Source organism: Trichechus manatus, unplaced genomic scaffold (genome assembly GCF_000243295.1).
Source record: "Trichechus manatus latirostris isolate Lorelei unplaced genomic scaffold, TriManLat1.0 scaffold00060, whole genome shotgun sequence".
NCBI lineage: Eukaryota > Metazoa > Chordata > Mammalia > Sirenia > Trichechidae > Trichechus > Trichechus manatus.
The window spans coordinates 9,340,521-9,355,171 of NW_004443996.1; the positions used below are offsets into that span (position 1 = coordinate 9,340,521).

At 34.6% G+C, this 14,651-nt stretch overlaps 1 protein-coding gene across 3 annotated transcripts in view; it reads right to left on the bottom strand.

The window, feature by feature from the left end:
* Positions 1–12,596: 12,596 nt before the first annotated feature.
* Positions 12,597–14,651, bottom strand: part of SH3BGRL (SH3 domain binding glutamate rich protein like) — a 146,617-nt gene continuing 144,562 nt past the window's right edge. For all 3 annotated transcript variants that reach the window (XM_023733600.1, XM_023733602.1, XM_023733601.1), the window contains one exon: positions 12,597–13,255. In XM_023733600.1, coding sequence (XP_023589368.1) covers positions 13,217–13,255 — 39 coding nt within the window. In that variant the 3' untranslated portion in view covers positions 12,597–13,216. The remainder of the gene's footprint in view (positions 13,256–14,651) is intronic.

A 14,651-nucleotide genomic window follows, 5' to 3' on the forward strand; every position in this document is an offset into this window, starting at 1 on the left:
GAATGCCTTTGCATAGTCAATAAAACACAGGTAATCATATTTCTGGTATTCTCTGCTTTCAGCCAGGATCCATCTGACATCAGCAATGGTATACATTGTTCCACGTCATCTTCTGAATCCAGCTTGAATTTCTAGCAGTTCTCTGTCGCTTTTGAATGATCGTCAGCAAAATTTTACTTGCATGTGATATTAATGATATTGTTCGATAACTTCCACATTCGGTTGGATCACCTTTCTTGGGAATAGGCATAAATATGGATCTCTTCCAGTCGGTTGGCCAAAAAACTGTCCTCCAAATTTTTTGACATAGAGGAGTGAGCACTTCCAGCGCTGCATCCATTTGCTGAAACATCTCAATTGGTATTCCATCAATTCCTGGAGCCTTGTTTTTCACGAATGACTTCAGTGCAGCTTGGATCTCTTCCTTCAGTACCATCAGTTCTGGATCATATGCTACCTCCTGGAACTGCTGAACATCGACCAATTCTTTTTGGTATATGACTCTGTGTATTCCTTCCATCTTCTTTTGATGCTTCTTGTGTCGTTTAATACTTTCCCTGTAGAATCCTTCATTATTACAACTCAAGACTTGAATTTTTCTTCAGTTATTTCAGCTTGAGAAATATGCTGAGTGTGTTCTTCCCTTTTGGTTTTCTAACTCCAAGTCTTTGCACATGTCATTATAATACTTTGTCTTCACAAGCTGCCCTTTGAAATCTTCTGTTCAGGTCTTTTACTTCCCCGTTTCTTCTGTTTGCTTTAGCTACTCAACTTTCAAGAGCAATTTTCAGAATTTCTTCTGACATCCATTTTGGTCTTTTTTTTTTCCCTGCCTTTTTAATGACCTCTTGCTTTCTTCATGCATGATGTCCTTGATGTCATTCCACAACTCCTCTGGTCTTTGATCATTAGTGTTCAATGCGTCAAATCTATTCTTGAGTTGGTCTCTAAATTCAGGTGGGATATACTCAATGTCATATTTTGGCTCTCTTGGACTTGTTCTAATTTTCTTCATCTTCGACTTGAACTTGCATATGAACAATTGATGGTCTGTTCCACAGTCGGCCCCTGGCCTTGTTCTGACTGATGATATTCAGCTTTCCCATTGTCTCTTTCCACAGATGTAGTCGATTTGATTCCTGTGTATTCCATCTGGCGAGGTCCACATGTATAATCACCATTTATGTTGTTTAAAAAAGGTATCTGCAATGAAGAAGTTGTTGGTCTTGCAATATTCTATCATGCAATCTCCGGCATTGTTTCTATCACAAAGGCCATATTTTCCAACTACTGATTCTTCTTTGTTTCCAACTTTTGCATTCCAATCACCAGTAATTATCAATGCATCTTGCCTGCATGTTTGATCAATTTCAGAGTCCTGAAGTTAGTAAAAATCTTCAGTTTCTTCATCTTTGACCTTAGTGGTTGGCGTGTAAATTTGAATAATAGTCATATTAACTGGTCTTCATTGTAGGTATACGGATATTATCTATCACTGACAGCATTGTACTTCTGGATAGATCTTGAAATTTTTTTTTTTTTTGGATGATGAATGCAACACCATTCCTCTTAAAGTTGTCATTCCCGGCATAGTGGACCATATGATTGTCTGATTCAAAATGGTCAATACCAATCCATTAAAGATCCCTAGTGTCTAGGATATTGATGTTCATGCGTTCTTTTACATTTTTGATGATTTCCAATTTTCCTGGAGTCATACTTCGTACATTCCATGTTCTGATTATTAATGGATGTTTGCAGCTGTTTCTTCTCATTTTGAGTCATGCCACATCAGCAAATGAAGGTCCCAAAAGCTTGGCTTCATCTACATCATTCAAGTTGACTCTACTTTGAGGAGGCAGCTCTTCCCCAGTCATCTTTTGAGTGCCTTCCAACCTGAGAGGCTCATCTTCCGGCACTATTTCAATGTTCCACTGCTATTCATAAAATTTTCACCAGCTAATTATTTTCCAAAGTAGACTGCCAGATCCTTCTTTCTAGTCTGTCTTAGTCTGGAAGCTTAGCTGAAACCTGAGCCCCCATGAGTCTGTCAGTTTGTCATACTGTGGGGGCTTGGGTGTTGCTGTGATGCTGGAAGCTATGCCACCAGTATTGAAATACCAGCAGGGTCACCTCTGGAGTGAAGGTAGAAATCAATAACAGAAAAAATTGGAAAATACACAAACCTATCTAAATTAAACAACACAACTTTGAAACTGCCAATGGAGAAAAGAAGAAATAAAAAGAGAAGAAATTATTTAGAGTCAAAAGAACATGAAAGCACAACATACCAAAACACATGGGATGCAACAAAGGTAGTACTCAGATGGAAACTTATGGCAATAAATTCCTACATGAAAAAAGAAGATCTCAAATCAATAGCCTAACTCTACAACTTGAGGAACTAGAAAGAGAAGATCAAACCAGACCTAAAGCTAACAGAAGAAAGGAAATAACAAAGATCAGAGCAGAAATAAATGAAATCAAAAACAGAAAAAAACATTATAGAGAATCAACAAAACTAGAAGTTGGTTCTTTGAAAAGATCAATAAAATTGATAAATCTTTAGCTTGACTGACAAAAGAAAGATACAAATCACAAAAATGAGAAATGAAAGTACAGACACTACAACTGACCTTATAAAAATAAAAGAAATTATTACAGAATACTATGAACAACTGTATGCTAACAAACTGGATAATCTAGATGAAATGGACAAATTCTTAGAAGCACACAACCTACCTAAACTGATTCAAGAGGAAATAGAAACTCTCAACAGACTCATAACAAATGAAGAGATCAAATCACTAATCGAATAAAAAAAGTTGTAGACCAGATAGCTTCACTGAGAAATTCTACCAAACACTTAGAAAAAATTTGTCACTAATCCTGTTTAAACTCTTCCAAAACAGAGAAGAAAGTAATACTCCCTAATTCATTCTATGAATCATATATGACCCTGATACCAAAGCAAGACAAAGACATCACAAGAAAAGAAAACTACAGGCCAATATACCTTATGAATACATATGAAAAAATCCTCAGCAAAATACCAGTGGACAAAATCCAACAGAATATTGAGAGTCATACATTACACCTACTCCACACTTGTCGACTATCTCATTATCTGACATTTGGCACTTATGACAACAGTAAAAACTATAATTTCCAACTAATTTACCCATTAACAACATGTGTCTGGCAGTAATGAACATCAAGGCTGTGATGATCAAGGTTATGTGTCAACATGACTGGGCCATGATTCTCAGTGTTTTGGCAGTTATATAATGATGTAATTTCGCACGTAAGTAACGATGTAGTCATCCTCCATTTTGTGATCTAATGTGGTTGGTCATCCTCCATTTTTGCTTAATGCTGATTTTTGCATAATGACCTGATCTTTGAGACCTAACCATGTCAATAAATGAGGTGTGGGTGTATGACCACGCGGCAGTTATTACAGGAATGCAGAGATGATTCAACGTTGGAAAATCAAATAATGTAATACACCACATCAATAGAACAAAGAAAAATAACTAGATGATCATGTCTATGGATGAAGAAAAGGCATACGATAAAATCTAACACCAATTCTTGATGAAAACCCTCAACAAGATTGGAATAGAAGGGAATTTCCTCAATGTGATTAAGGGCTTATATGAAAAACCAACAGCCAACATTATACTTATTGAAGAAAGATGGAAAGCTTTCCAGTTGAAATCAGCAACAAGAGTGCCCACCCTCATCACTCCTATTCAATACTTTATAAGTCCTAGACAGAGCAATAAGACAAAAAAAAGAATAAAAAGTATTTAAATAGGAAAAGAAGAAGTAAAATTATTTCTATTTGAAGATGATATGATTCTACACATAGAAAATACAAAAGAATCCACAAGAAAGTTTCTAGAGCTAATAGAGGACTTTAGCAAAGTTGCATGGTACAAGGTTAACAAACAAAAATCAGTTGGGTTTCTATACACCAGCAATGAGAAAGCTGAAAGGGAAATAGGGAAACGATTTCATTTACAATAGCACCTAAGAGAATAAAATACCTAAGAATAAATTTACCCAGAGATGTAAAGGCTTATACAATGAAAATTATAAAACTCTGCTGAAAAAGATTAAAGAAGACTTAAATAAATAGAAAGATGTTTTGTATTCATGGACTGGAAGACTTAATATTGTTAAGATGGCAATACTACCCAAAGTGATCTGTAGATTCAATACAATCCCAATCAAAATTCCAACAGCCTTCTTTACAGAAATGTAAAAACCAATCCCCAACTTTATATGGAAAGGCAAGAGGCCCCAAAGAGCTAAAGCAATGCTGAAAGAGAAAACAAAGTAGGAGGACTCACACTTCCTGATATTAAAATGTATTATACAGTTACAGTAATCAAAACAGCCTGGTATAAAAAGACATGTAGACCAATGGAATAGAATTGCCAGTCCAGAAATAAACCCACACATCTATGGTCAATTCATTTTTGACAAGGGTGCTAAGTCCATTTGACAGGGAAAGAAGAGTCTTTTCAACAAATGGTGCTTGGAAAATTGGATTTCCACATGCAGAAAAATAAGACATGATCCATGCCTCACACTATAAAAAAAAAAAATTGAAATAAATTAACTATCTTAATGTGAAAACTAAAACAATAAAATTCTTAGAAGAAAACACAAGAGCTAACTATTGACCCTGCCCTTTAACAATGAATTATTTGATATAATAACAAAAGCACAAGCAGCAAAAGACAAATAAATGGGACCTCATAAAAATTAAATACTTTTGTTCATCAAAATAACTTACCAAAAAAATGAAAAGACAAGCTACTGATTGGGAGAATAGCTTCAGAAATCATATATCTGATAAGAATCTAATAACAAATATATATATATATATATATAAAGGTCCAACAACATAACAACAAAAAGACAAACCAATAAAAAATGGCAAAATACTTGAATAGACATTTCACCAAAGAGGAAATTCAAATGGCCACCAAACACGTGAAAAGATGCTCAACGTCATTAACCATCAGAGATATGCAAATCAAAATCACAGTGAGATACCATTTCACTCCCACTGGAATGGCAAAGATAAAAAAAAAAAAAGAAAGAAAATATCAAATATTGGCAAGGATGTGGGGAAATATGAACCCTTATCCATTGCTGGTGGGAATTCAAAATGATACAGAAATTGTGGAAAACAGTGTGGTGGTTCCTTGAAAAACTAAAAATGGAACTACCATATTTCCCATTAATTCCACTACTAGAAATATACCCAAGGTACTTGAAGTCAGTGATGCGAACAGACATATGTACATCAATGTTTCTTGCAGCACTATTCACAATAGCTGAAAAGTGGAAACAGCCTAAATGCCCATCAACAGATGAATGGATAAGCAAAATTTGGTACATACATACAATGGAATACTAATACACCAGTAGGAGAAATGAAGTCCTGATACATGAGACATGAATGGAGCTTGAAGACATTATGCTGAGTGAAATAAATCAATCACAGGACAAATGGAATACTACTCAGTCAGAAAAGGAAAAGAAGTCTTGATCCATGTGATACATGCTAAAACATGGATGGAGCTTAAGACATTATACTGAGTGAAATAAGTCAATCACAATAGGATAAATACTGTCTGCCCTCACGTATATAAAAAGACAAAAACCCGTTGTTGTAGAGTTGATTCTGACTCATAATGACCCTATAGGACAGAGTAGAATTGCCTCATAGGGTTTCCAAGGAGCAGTTCGTGGATTTGAGCTGCCGACCTTTTGGTTAGCAGCTAAGTTCTTAACCGCTGTGCTACCAGGGCTCCATAAAAAGACAAGAACAGGCAAATGTATAGAGATCAAAGTTTATTAGTGGTTACCAGGGGCAGGAGACGGGGGGAAGGATAGGTTGCTTATGGAGCACTCAGTTTCTGTAACAGTGATGGAAAATTCACATTGCTTAAGGGTAAGTGTTGCATAGCCAATTAATGTACTTGATGTCAGTTTTTACACCTGTAAAAAGTTGAATTGTTAAATGTTATGTGATATATATTTTTTCAATAACAAAAAGGGGAGGGGGAAGCAGCTACTTATTTACAACCAAACACTCCATGGGATTTGGTGTCTTGGTTTGGATGTTTAGGGTCATGGTTTCATGGAACATCCCAGTTAATTGGCTTAGTATCATTTTTAGTGTTTCTGTTTTATCTCCTAGTTCATTGTGTATTGCCTGGGGTCTTAAAAGCTTGCAAGTGGTCATACAAATGACAGCAATTACTCTTATTCACCTGAAAAAAACAGAGGAAGAAAGAGAGTCAGGAATAGGAGGAGGAAATAGAATGCATCGCTAATTGCCTCCATGAACAACTGCCTCCCTCCCCATGAGACTAGAAGGACTGGATGGTGCCTAGCTGCCATTACTGAATGTTTTGATCAGATTCTATAGAAGATCTTGATCCAGAGGGAGAAAATGTGGAAAAGAATTTCAAACTGTCATAGAATCCAGACATTCTGGAGCCGTTAAGGCTAGATGAACCCACCAAACTATTGCCCTGAGATAATCTTTAAACCTTAAACCAAAAATATCCTCTGAAGTCTTTAAACCTAATAATAGTTTAGCTAAATCAGTAAAGAAACTCTGCCTTGAGCATTGTGCTCATTTAAAGAACTATCTATATGGGATCAAATTGACAACAGCAACTTTAAAAGTTAGATAGGAAGCTTAGGGGAAAGTGAGTTTGTGTTTGGGAGAGGAACAATTCAGAAAAAGAGGGTGAGAATTGTTGCACAACTTGAAGAATGTAATCAATAGTCACTGAATTGTACATGTTGAAATTGCTGAATTGGTGTATGTTCTGTTGTGTATATTCTCAACAAAAACAACAGAAAATAATTATTAAAAAAATATTGAACACACAAACATATGTGGAAATAGACAGAACTAACCTTGTCAGTTCACAAAAACTAAAGTAGCACGGAATCAAGAAAGATGCAATGCCAAGAAAATGGTAATAAAGCTTTCTGGCTTTTTGTTAGTAGATTGTGCCTCTTCCCTGCCCCAGGTCTGTAGCCAGTTTGAAGTGGCATTTTGGGTTCCCAGCTTGGGACTCTGGTCCTGGGTTCTGAGAGGAGAAGTCCACACCTTAAGCACAAATTACTGCACTTGTCTGTTTGAACCTGTTGTATGGTTACCTAAATAGCCAAAACAAAGTGAACATCTCTGTTTTGTTCATTTTATAGGTAGTTCAGGACAGAGGAGCTGCAGGCATATTGAAAGACCTGTATCTGCCTAGGGCATGAGAGGACAGTTGAGACACACAATAGAAAGCTTACAGCTAAGTCCAAGAAGCAAAAAAGAGAGTTTCTTTAGAAATCTGGGGTATTCAGAAGCACCCATGTATACTAGGTAATTTAGAAAGGCACATGTATAGCCAGGGCAAGATGCATGCCCATAAAATGCCTAAGAAAATCCTAAGCTTTCACCTCAGGTTGATCTCTACACCTAACGTAAGTCTGGCTAAGTGTTGAAGGAGTGCTTCAGCAAAGGGCCAATCTGCAAAGACTACAAAAGGTGCTTTTTTCATTTCTCTGCTTGTTTTTATTTTCCTTCTTTTTTTTTAACTCCTGGAATTCAAGGAAATCTTTGTCAGAACAATTTCCAAATACAAGAGAAAGCAACAGAGACTTCAGTGAACACACACATCAGGTAATTCAGTCTGCAAAAACAGTTTGGAAAATTCACTAAATCTTCACGAAGGAAGGAGGGAGGGAGGGAGGCAGGGAGAGAGGAAAAGAGGGAGGAAGGAAGGAGGAAGGGAAGGAAGGAAGGAAAGAAGATCCAGCAAACACCAAGGGGGAGAATCTGATTTCCAGAGTCACCACCTTCTATTAATCAACTGTTCTATTTTCAACAAAAAATCACAAGGCATACAGAGAAACAGGAAAGGATGACCTATTCAAAGCAACAAAATAAAATGACAGAAACCATTCTTGAGAAAGCCAAAATAAAAAATAAAGATATGGAAATTATAAAAAGGAACAAAACATAAATTTTGGATCTGAAAAGCACAGTAACTGAAATAAAAAATTCACTACAGCACCTTAAAAGCATATTTGAGCTGGCAGAAGAATCTGCTAACTTGAAGACAGGACAGTTGAAATGATCTAGTCTGAGAAACAGAAATAAAAAAGAATAAATAAAAATAAACAGAGCCTAAGGAATATGTGGGACAGCATCAAGCAGACCAACATACACTTTATGAAAGTCTCAGAAGGAGAAAAGAGAAAGTGTCAGAAAGAATATTTGAAGAAATAGCTGAAAACTTCTCAAACTTGATGAAAGAAATGAATCTACACATCCAAGAAGCTCCACGAACTCCAGTGGAATTAAGGTAAAATTCATTTACACCAAGACACATTATAATCAAGCTGTTGAAACCAAAGACAAAAAGAGAATCCTGAAAGCAGCAAGAAAAAAGTGAATCTTCACATACAAGAGATCCTCAATAAGATAGAATGCTTATTTCTTCTCAGAAACCATGATGGCCAGAAGGGAGTGGGATGACATAATTCAAGTGCTGAAAGAAAAGAACTGCCAAGCAAGAAACCAGCAAAATTGTCCTTCAAAAATGAGGGCAAAATAAAGACATCCTCCACCCCATAAAATGAGTCCTGGTGACACAATGGTTAAGAACTACAGCTGCTAACCAAAAGGTCGGCAGTTCAAATCCACCAGCTACTCCTTGGAAACCCTACAGGGCAGATCTACTCTTCTAGGGTCGCTAAGAGTCAGAATTGACTCACGGCACCAGTTTGGTTTTTTTTGGTTTACGCCATAAAAAGCTGAGGGGTTCTGTTACCATGAGATTGGCCTTACAAGAACTGCTAAAGGAAGTACTCTAGGTTGAAAAGAAAAAATACTAGATAGTAACTCAAAGCTATACGAAGATATAAGTCTCTCCAGTAAAGGTAATTTCATGGATAACTACAAAGGCCAGTTTTACTATACTTTTGGTTTGTAACTCTACTTGTTATATCTCACATGATTTAGAAGACAAATACTTAAAAAGTATAAATTTATGTTACTGGGTACACAACGTATAAAGATGTAATTTGTGACAACATAAATGGGTAGGTGGGGCTGTATAGGAACAAAATTATTAATGCTATTTAAGTTTAGTATCAATTCAAACTAGAGTTCTATAAATTTAGGATGTTAAGTGTAAACCTCAGGGTGACCATAATGAAAATATATTAAAAATTTACACACGGAAGAAGAAGATAATAAAAATGGCTCACTACAGAAAAACAACACAAAAGAAAGCAGTATGGACAAAAATGAGGGACAAAAAAGGTATAAGACACACAGAAGACAAATAGCAAAATGGCAGAAGTCTCTCCTTACAAGTATTACTATACAAACGAGTATTATTCACTCATAAAGAGAAATGAAGTTCTGATGCATGCTATATGACATGAATGAACCTTGAAAACATTATGCTAACTTAAATAAGTCAGACACAAAAGGACAAATATTGTATGATATCACTTATTTGAAGATTTTAGAACAGGCAAATGCATAGAGACAAAAGTAGATCAATGGTTACCAGGGCCTGAGGGGAGGAAGGAATGGAGAATTACTGCTTAATGGATATTGTTTATGTTTTAGGCGACCAAGAAATTTTTGGAGGTAAATGAAGGTGGTGGTTGTACAACACTGTGAATATAATTAACGTCACTGAATTTTACACTTAAACATAGCGTGGCAAGTTTCATGTTATACGTATTTTATGACAATAAATTTTTAAAAAATAAGCAAAGGGTTTGAAGAGACTTTTCTCCAAAGAAGATATACAAATGGCCTATAAGTACATGAAAAGATGCTCAAAATATTTAGCCATCTCAGAAATGCAAATCATAACCACAATGAGATACCACTTTATACCCACTAGATAGCTATAGTCAAAAAGATAAATAACAAATGTTGGCAAGAATGTGGAGAAATTTGAACCCTCATTTATTGTTGATGTGAGTGAAAAATGGTGCAGCCATTTCAAAAAACGTTTTTGTAGTTCCTCATATTGTTAAATGTGGAACTACCATATGACTGAGCACTTCCACTCCTAGGTTATCTACCCCAGAGAAATGAAAAAATATGTCCACACAAAAAACTTGTATATGAATGTTCATAACAGCATTATTCCTAATAGCCTAAAAGTGGGAACAACCAACAAATGATGAACGGATAAACAAAATGTGGTTATATCCATGCAATGGAATATTATACGGCAATAAGAAGAAATGAAGTACTAATGCATAAAAAGGAATGAAGTACATAGATGAACCTCAAAAACATTATTCTAAGTGAAAGAATCTAGTCACAAAAGACCACATATTGTATGATTCCATTTATATGACATGCTGAGAAAAGGCAAATCTATAGAAAGTACGTTTGTGGTTGCTGAGGGCTGAGCGATGGAGGGATGGGGAATGACTGCTAATGGGTATGGGGTATATTTGTTGGGTGATGAACATGTTCTAAACTTAGGTGCTGGTAATATTCACAAAACTCTGTGACTATAATAAAGATCATTTCATTATACACTTAAAGTGGGTGAATTTATGGTAGGTGAATTATATCTCAACAAAGATATTTTAAAAAGGTAAACATGTTAAGAGTGTAAAATAATATTTATATTAATGGTACAGTTACTCCCTTTAGGTAGGAATCCTAAATTTTGTTTGCTATACAAAAGAAAGGAATACCTAATACTATTCAGAGACTAGGGGAGCAGAAGGTTTAAAATAATATAATGTGAATGTATCTTATTATTGAATTCTTCAAAAGTAATGAAATATCTTTTTTTTACATAGTAAAGATGAGACGAATGGTAATCTTTCTAAATTTTTGGCATCTACAATTGGGTAATAAAATCCATGTGAATCATCTTTTTTCCTTTTGCTGAATGAATGGAATAACTGCAGTGAAACCTGACTGTACAAAACTTCTCTTTAGACTCTTCCAAACAAGTAATTAACAGTCTCTTCTTTAAAATTCTGCTTCCTCTACACTCAGATTCACAAAGAACTATTAACATTTAGCAATACAATCAACAATCACTTTACATTATTTGCTGAAAATGGAAATCTTCCTCAAGGTCAAATATTCTTGGTAAGGAAATTATCATCTCTAAAATGGGAAATTTCTTTTGACAAATAACAATTTAGCAGCTCTGATTTACAAATAGAAACACACCAAAAGAAATATAACAATTAGCAGGCAAATATCCTAGAAGTTCTTTATAAAGCTCACCTTAATATTCAGAATTTCATTTGCTTTTCCTGTATCTACCAGGTATATAGTTCTCAGGTCATAAAATAAAAGATATCAATTTAGGAAGACTCAATCCAACCTTTTATTTAAATATGTTAATTGTATGGTATTGTCTAATAGATGTAAATGCCAAGAAGAGTTTATTTTTGAAGAATGCCTGTTTTCAACAGCATTAACTTATTTTATATTACAGTAAAGTAAAAAATGCCCACCTAGAATATTGCAATTATCATCCTCAGCAGTTAATGAAGCTCAGGGGAAATTATAGGCCAAAATTTTCCAGAAACTATTACAAAGAACCCTGTTTCCTCCAGGTTTCTCCATAGCATTTTTATGCACAAATCAATGGAACAGTTCTTCATTTGATGCTAGTGTGTACTGCAAAATTCAGAGCTCTAAAAAGAAAAAGAAATTGCATACAAATTGTTTTCTTCATTTTTTTAAATTTCACTGCCCTCAAAAATATATTACTCATCTAAAACTACTATTAAACTAAAAAAAAAAAACACTTAAATTATGTTTCTAAAAGTACCGAGTTTATTTTAAAGCATTGCATCAGGTTTGAATCTCAGTAAACAAAGCCATGTATTCATTATATGTTGATTTTGACAAAGAGCATAGAACTGCATGCATCAAATGACACGATAAAGTAATTTAAAGTAAAAGGTGTTTGCTTGTAGTAATAAAGTAACATGGAACTATACATATATACATATATATATATGTATATATGTATATGGGTAAGTGATTTAGGCCATAATGATGTTTCTTGTCTTTTCAAGAGTCTTAAGAATTATTGTTTTACAAGTTTCCCATTTGTTTCCCGATACTTGCACTGACTATATGCTGGAATAGAGTCATAGAAAAAATTATCTCTGCTTTGATTAATGTACTCACACAAAATTTGCCTAACCTAAAAAAAAAAAAGTCAGATACATGAGAGATAGTAGCAATCATGGTCACAAGTTGCTTTAAATGGGGGAAAACAGTAAGTTTTTTAGCAAACAGTATACAATTCATCCTTGGAACTCCCCAAGAAAAATCAATTTTGAGTAATGAGTGCCAGTCTATTTTATAATAGTTAAATAAAACTCTCCACAGTTTGCCAGAGGATGCCATTTTAAACTCACTTGCCATCTCACTTCATATGCATATTTGAAATACACATGTATATTTCACCAGGACCAGCAACTTAGCAAAATGATTCCATCACAGTAAGTAGTCAAGCAAAGGACTTGTCAACTGAATGCATCTATTGCTTTCTTGTGAGAGGACATTTATTTTGATTGCTGACATATGCAATAAAAGGCTACATGTAAAAGCTTGGAAAACCTGTCGTTCAGTACACAGAAGTTTCATCTATAAAAGAATGGGAATGTTAAAATTACCGTAGAAAAGTACAACTGACACATCATAAACATCACCTGCAACTATTTTTTAATCGTGATAACATCACATCAAAAAGGTACATATTCTTGTTCACTAAAATTAATAAGGCAATTTGATAACTAGAGATTCTTTCTCTCTTTTGTAATCCCTCATTGTCTAACAAGCTGAGCAACAGATATAGTTAATCTGCAATAATAATACCAAAAAAGGGGATTGGTTTGCTTTTTAAAATCACTGAAGTACATAAATTGCCTTGGCAGAGAACAATACTATTCCGTGACATCTACTTAAAATTTTATGTTAATCTCCCATTTTCTTCACATAACATTCACATTTTAATCATGTATTCATTTTATTATACAAAACATCAACTAATCTATTATTTCAATTTTAAGCCTATTTTATTTGAAGCCAGGATTATTTTGCTATTTTATAAAAGCAATGGAGACTCCTTTTTCAGGAAGTTTAAGGCAGAATGCTCAAGGTTCATGCTTGCTGCTTTTGCTTTGCCTGGGCTTCTGCTTCCTGAAAGGAAAAACAAACAATCAGGTAAGTTTAAATATCACAAAGCAGCCATTCATGTGTATGTTGGTTAAATCAAATTTGTTTAGCTCAAATTCTAAGAATATTCAAAAGCAGAATCTTGGTCCACATAAAACAACTGCTTAAAAAAATTAATAAAATATTGTAAAACAGAAATTTCTGCCTAGAAACTGATAAAATAAAAGACTACCTAAGTTATTACTAATGGTTTGAAAACTTTCATAAAAGCAAGTGATTTAAAGTTAGATTTGGTATTGTATTTAAAAGCATACTATGCATTGCAAGTTCTAAACCAAGTTAGACGGATGTGTTGTTATTAGTTGCCATAGAGTCTATTGTGATTCATGGCAACTTCATGTATAACAAACTAGAACTGCTCCATAAGGCTTTCTTGGCTGTAATCTTGGCTATAATGGAAAAAAACTGCCAGGCCTCATCTTCTGTTGTACTGCTGGGTGGGTTTGAGCAGTCAAGAACAAACCATTTGCACCACCTAGGAACCTTAGCTAGATGGATATATACTCTTAATTTTGCATACCTTAAAAAAATTACAATATCATTCCCCACAAAAGAATAAGAGTAGCTCTGAAGCCTCATTTACAACAGTTTAAAACGATTACAAAGTTATTTTCTGATTTTGTTTCCAATCATCAAAGGTCTCATGATTATTAATTATATCTAACAACTTAGGAGTTATCAATCCTTCATCTCTTTCTCTCTCACCACTTCTCCATAGCACCTTTCTCCTACCCAATCCATTAACAAGTACTGTCAATTCTTCCTCTAAAATACCCAGAATCTATTCTTTTCTCTCCACCTCCACTGCTACTATCCTAGACCAAGCCATTTTCAACTCATACCTGGACTTTTTCCCCACTTCCATTCTCACTCCATTTCAACCCATTCTCCATGAAACAACCTGAGAAAATTACCATTTTAATAATTTTTAAACAGGTAATACATGCACCTGGTAAAACACTCAAACAATAACAGTATCTCCCTCATACTCTTGACTCCACACCAAGTCACTCAGGTGCTCTCACCAAAGGCAAAAACTGTAACTGTTTCTGTATCCTTCCAGAAATACTCTAAGTATGAATAATCATATATAGACAAATATATATGTACAGCACCCCTTTTTACAGAATGGTACAATGCTATTCTCATTGTCCTGCACCTTGTCACGTTTTTACTTACTAACAGCCATATCAATACATATAGATTCTTCACATTCTATTTTAACAGCTACATATGATTTTATTTTATGAATGTACCTCAATTTATTTCACTAGTCTCCTGATTAAAAATTAAGTTGTTTTCAATTTTTTGCTACTACAAACAAAGCTTCAGTAAAGATCCTTATATACAAATATTGGCA